The 5751-nt window shown below is 52.3% G+C and overlaps 1 protein-coding gene across 1 annotated transcript; it reads left to right on the forward strand.

The window, feature by feature from the left end:
* On the forward strand, positions 1-5308 carry SLC35D3 (solute carrier family 35 member D3). Its single transcript, XM_075748208.1, has 2 exons — positions 1-549; positions 1795-5308. Exons 1-2 carry the CDS (start codon positions 114-116, stop codon positions 2622-2624), a joined length of 1266 nt encoding a protein of 421 aa, XP_075604323.1. The 5' UTR covers positions 1-113; the 3' UTR covers positions 2625-5308.
* Positions 5309-5751: the final 443 nt, after the last annotated feature.

Genomic DNA, 5751 nt, shown 5'->3' on the forward strand with positions numbered 1-5751 from the left:
GCCCGCCCCCTGCCTCCGCTCGTCCCTGTCGCCCCCCCCCGCCGCCGCCACGGCGGGTGGCCGGGCAGGCGGCAGTGCCGCGGGCCCCGGCGGCGGGGCCGTGCGCGGGGAGGATGGGCCGCTGGCGGGGCCGGGCGCGGGGCGTCGCGGTGGCGGTGGCGCACGGGCTGTGCTCGGGCTCGCTGAACATCCTGCTGAAGTTCCTGCTGGCCCGCTACCACTTCGCCTTCCTGACGCTGCTGCAGTGCCTCAGCAGCGCGGCGGCGGCGCTGGGGCTGGAGGCGCTGCGGCGGCGGGGGCTGGCGGCGCTGCCGCCCTTCGGGCCCCGCCTGGCGCGCCCCTTCGCCGCCGTGGCCGCCCTGGCCACGCTGCAGTCCACCCTCACCCTCTGGTCGCTGCGCGGCCTCAGCCTCCCCATGTACGTCGTCTTCAAGCGCTGCCTGCCCCTCGTCACCCTTCTCACCGGCGCCTTGGTGCTCCGCGACGGCATGCCCTCGCCCGGCGTCCTCGTCGCCGTCCTCATCACCACCTGCGGCGCCGCGCTGGCCGGTGAGTGCGACCGCGACCGCACCGCAGGGACGAGACGGGACGGGGCGGAGCGGGACGGGGCGGGCGGCCGCGTCGCGGGGCGCCCCGACGGCGGCGCCGCCTCTGCACCGGCGGCCCCCGCCGCTCCGGATGGGCTTCGGGGCGGGAGGGGGCGGGCGGCGGCAGCCCGGAGGGAAAGGTGCGAGGGTACGGGGGTCGTGCAACCCCGGGGGGGCAGCTGCAACCCCGCTGTGGCAGGCGCAACCTTACGGTGGCAGATGCAGCCTTACGGGAGCAGGTGCGACCTTGCGGGAGTGGATGCAGCCCCGCTGTGACAGGTACAATCTTACAGGGCGCAGTCCGACCTTAGGGAGATAGGTGCATCCTTATGGGAGTCGGAGCAGCCCCGTAGGGGCCGGTGTAAACCTATGGGAGTAGGTGCAAGCTTATGGGAGTAGGTGCAACCTTACTGCAACCCTGTTAGGGAAGGTGCAACCCGGTAGAGGGAGGTGTGGTCTTATGGGGGGGGGTGCAATCTGACAGGGGTAGATGTAATCTTCTGGGGGCGACTGCAGCCCTGCTGGGGTAAATGCAATCTTACAGGCGTAGCTGCGACCTTAGGGTCAGCTGCAACCCTGTGAGGCCAGGGGCTCTACCTGTGTTGATGTAGATGGAGTGGGAGGCAAGGCTGGCTCTGTGTGGCCTGGCAACACCCCCGGGAACAGAGCACACACACATGGCAAAGAGCTGAATCTGCAAAGAAGCCTGACTAGGGGCTCAGCAGGGAGGTTCTGGCTGTGAGGACCTCACACAGCTTGGCCTTGCTGGGGGGGAGCAGGAGGGCAGAAGGAGGGCCGGGGGGGGGCTGGAGGGCAGGCAGCCTGGCCAGCCAGAGCTGACATGGGCCCGCACTGGCAGGAGGATGCCCAGCATTGCTGTGAGTATGTGCAATTTCAGCTGCAAATCTCCTGTAGTGTCTTCACAAAAGGGAGAACACAATCTGATTTTGGCTGCATGATTTAGGGGGAGAGTGGATGACAGTCAGTACGTTTGCAGCACATGCAAACACACACACACACACAGAAAAAGAGATATATCTGTTGAGAAGTAAGTGTGTCCAGCCTTGGGAAAAGCATGACAATCTTAGGAGTTACGGAAAGGGCACTGGTGTCTATTTCCTAAATCTCCTCCTGGCCCCAAATGTTGTTCTCTTTCCCTCTCACATGCAAAAACCATGCTTGTTTCTTTCTGTGACTCTCCCGACAGGAGCTGGTGACCTGACCGGGGATGCTATGGGCTATGTGACAGGCGTGCTGGCTGTGCTGATACACGCTGCCTACCTGGTGCTCATTCAGAAGACCAGTGTAGACAGTGAATACGGACCCCTGACAGCTCAGTACGCCATCGCTGTTTCGGCCACCCCTTTTCTCATCATCTTCTCCTTTGCCAGCATGGACTCCATCAATGTCTGGTCGTTCCCAGGGTGGAAGGACCCTGCCATGGTATGCATCTTTATTGCTTGCGTCCTGATTAGCTGTGCCATGAACTTTACCACCCTTCACTGCACTTACATTAACTCAGCTGTGACCACCAGCTTTGTAGGGGTGGTGAAGAGCATAGCAACCATCACGGTGGGCATGGTGGCATTCAATGATGTGGAGCCCACAAAGTTATTTATAGCTGGTGTTGTGGTCAACACCTTGGGGTCTGTCATTTACTGCGTGGCCAAGTACATTGAGACCAGACGGCAAAGCAATTACGAGGACCTGGAGAAAGAAGCTGGAGAAGAGGAGGGGAAAAGGCAGGCTGGGGACCAAGCACTGTTTGCGATGGAGGCGATTTCCCGGGAGAAGGGGGCTGAGGAAGCAGCAGTGGAAGGATCAGCCACAGGGGACAGGCAGAGCAGAGAGGAAGAGAAGGACAGCACTGAGAAACCTGCCAAGGGACCGGCGGTCCAGGGAAAAGCCACTGGCACACAAGAAGTGAACAGGAGCTCGTTAAAGGATGCCTATCTTGGAGTATGGAGGTTGGTGAGGGGTGCTAATTATATAAAGAAGGATTATTTGATAGAAAATGAAGAGCTACCAAACCCTTAAAAAGCAGGGTTGAAAACCTGTTCCTTGAGGACAGACACCTGGTTCTCTGTAGAGGGGGAAAGGCAGAGCATACATTTCCACATCAATGCTGACAAAGCCAAATCATGTAGGATGACTTTACCTCATTGTCAAAAGCAAAAGGTCAGAGTTTGCTCATGCTTTGGGCTTGCTTTCAGCTGCTTTCAGTACATCAATTTAGACCCACCACAGCTAAAGGTGCCGAGGCCTCTGCTGTGGGTACAGAGAGAGTTGGGTACAGCAAGTCACGGGGCGCTTGCCCAGCAGCCTGGGCCATGGGGGACACCAGTAGTGTTACAGTCGGCAGTGCCAGTGACACGGCGGTGGCCTGTAGCTTAGCTTGTGTCTGGAGCCTTGTGGTTTTAACAGCATTGGGAGGCTCTGTCGATGTGCTTCCGTAACTGAATCCCTCCAATTATAAGTACTCAATATAAATACATTCCTGCAATATATAAGCTCCTATTAACTGTACTTTTATGTGCTCCTCTGTGTCAATCCAATTGCAACAGAGCTAGAGGTCGTGCCACTTCGATTATCTTGGTGTACAATCACCTTCTTCACTGAAGAACTGAAACTCTCCCCAATTCTGTGACCAGGCTGGGCCTTGGATCTAGTTTATGTTGAGTGGTGTGCGTCTTCAGTAGAAATACTTTTGTCTTGCGGTGGTGTACATGAGAGCAGAACCAGATCTGAACTTTTAAGAAGCCATGGTCAGCAAAAGAAGAATGTTTTTCTATGAGCTTTAACTACATGTAGCATTGGTAATACTAGTTTGACCCAAATAAAAGGGGTTAGAAATGTTGGACTGTATTGATTTGATTTGGGAGGGCTATAAAAAAAATAGGGAGACAGTGTGTGCCTTGTGCTCTGTCCTCCTTGTACCCTAAAGTTGGGTGAACCAGAGCCTGGCCTGGAACCCAGGTGTCCTCTCCGTCTCCCTCTCTGAGAAGTACAGGCTGATAGGAGACCTGGGGACACCGCCTCTGCTGGGGTTCCCAGGAGAGCTTTTGCAGGGCAGTTTGTGGTGTCCAGTGGCAGAAGGTGCGGGCAGGCAGGCGGGAGTTGCAGCGTGCTCCGGCAGATCGCACGGCTGAGCGCTCGTGGGCCGGGATGCTCGGTGCACTCGGCACAGGGACATCCGTGGCTTTGGCGGAAGCTGCTCCCCTGTGCCCAGACTGTCCCTGCGGGCCGCGAGGGGCAGCGGTGCCTCTCCAGCCTGGCCCTTCCAGCACTCCTGTGGGAAGCGGGAAGCAGGTGTTCCAGTGGGACCTCTATTGAACATGCTAATATTTTGTACCAGTCTGGGGAAACCAGCTTTTGAGTATTTCTTAGCCTGGGGTACCCTTTTGGGAGGCAGGAGTCCTTGGGTCAAACCTTTGCTCAGAACCAGGCAGAGAAAAGATTTGACTCTGAGTCTTCCTCATCCCAAAAGGGTGCCCCAACCATCAGGCCATCTTGACCACAGGCTGAAACAAGTTGTTATCATCTCCTGAAAAAATGAACCAAGTTTGGTTTTTATTATTATTATTATTATTATTATTATTATTATTATTATTATTATTTATTAAGCCACTGAACTGAATAGCAATTATTCCCACAGCCCTAATTAATGAGTGCCTAGCCCAATGCCTTCTCAAGTCAAGCAGGCAGCATTAGCCTCACAGCATGTTCAGCACTGAAACGCGAAATGAGCAATTTACCCAGCAGGGAATGTTTGCAAAACTGATCTCTGGGGGAGCTTTAGATTCTTGTCAATAAATGCAGGCAGAAACATGGGGTGTGACAGTATGTTTTTGGAGTGAGTGCAGAAGTTAGGTGACCTGGCATCACCCATGGATTTTGAAAGAGATGGCCATAAAGACATAGAGGCTAAAAGCCTGTTGGTGCTGAGCTGGGGGACAGGGCACGGAGATCCGTACATCAGATGTTATGTATAGCTTGTGTTTAAGAGTCAAGAGGTACTGGCTGTATGCCAAAATATGTTTACTTTCTGTTCAAGCTCCATATGGCATCTTTTTCAATAAAAGCACTATTTGTTGTTTATAGGCTAATATGATAGGGCTTTTGTTAGTTTTTCAAATGCGTCCTAGTCTAAAGAAGTTTGTGCCTATGACTTATGGTTGCTGTATTACTGAACTCATTACAATATTGAACTGCATTGTAATCGTACAGACGGCTGAAGAGAATCCCACATTTCTGATCTGTCCTCACTGTGCTCAGTGTTTTCCATCCACAAGAAACGTGGAACTTTTTACCACCTGGATGCCTGTCTTACATCCCGTAGCGTAGACTCCGTGTTTGGCACGTGCTGTAGAAAGCTCTCCCCCTGGACTCTTGTTGCAGGACTTTTTCCTGGGGGAGTTCAGTGTTTTGCCGCTTACTGTTGTTGAAGTATTAGTAGAAACTTGCGGAAATTCGAACAGTTTTGACTGTTAAAAAAGCTGCTGTTACGATGTTGTACGTTTGCATGTATAGTCGAAATGTGATTATATTGTATTCTGTTTATACCTGTAAATTCCCTAAATTAAAAATGGGAATTTGGCAAATGCAATCCTCTTTTTCAGTAACAGAGACTGTCGCACAATAAAATAAAAATACTGCCTCGTGCTGAGGTATTTTAATAGCATCAGCGGAAGACTGCAGAATGAGATGTGGGAATAAAATGCACTGCTTTCCAAAAGCCTTCTGGTTTTCTTATTGTTGCTACTCTGGGGTGCTCATTTTTGGTTCATTTATAGTTATTCCTGTACCATCCAAGTTTCCTCAACATGTGACCGCAAGCTATAAATACTGTCACGGACAGAGGGACTGAGGACAGACAAAGGAACACAAGAATATGATGTGGCCGAGTCCTCTGTACAGCTTGAAGTATCTGTGGTTCTCAGCAGTGGTTTCTTTGGTTACATATTTAAGATGATTTAGTGTCACTAGTGTAACTGCTGTAACTTTAGAATACATAAAAATAAGATGATGGTCTTTATTAACAGTTATAACTATTGCATTATTGAAGGACTTAACATTGATTTTATTTTACAATGTTATGTATTTGTCAGACCAACTGCCACATGGCAACCCTAAGAGATGACTTAAACGTTAATTTTTGCCTGTT

Source organism: Balearica regulorum, chromosome 3 (genome assembly GCF_011004875.1).
Source record: "Balearica regulorum gibbericeps isolate bBalReg1 chromosome 3, bBalReg1.pri, whole genome shotgun sequence".
In the NCBI taxonomy this organism is placed as follows: Eukaryota; Metazoa; Chordata; class Aves; order Gruiformes; family Gruidae; genus Balearica; species Balearica regulorum.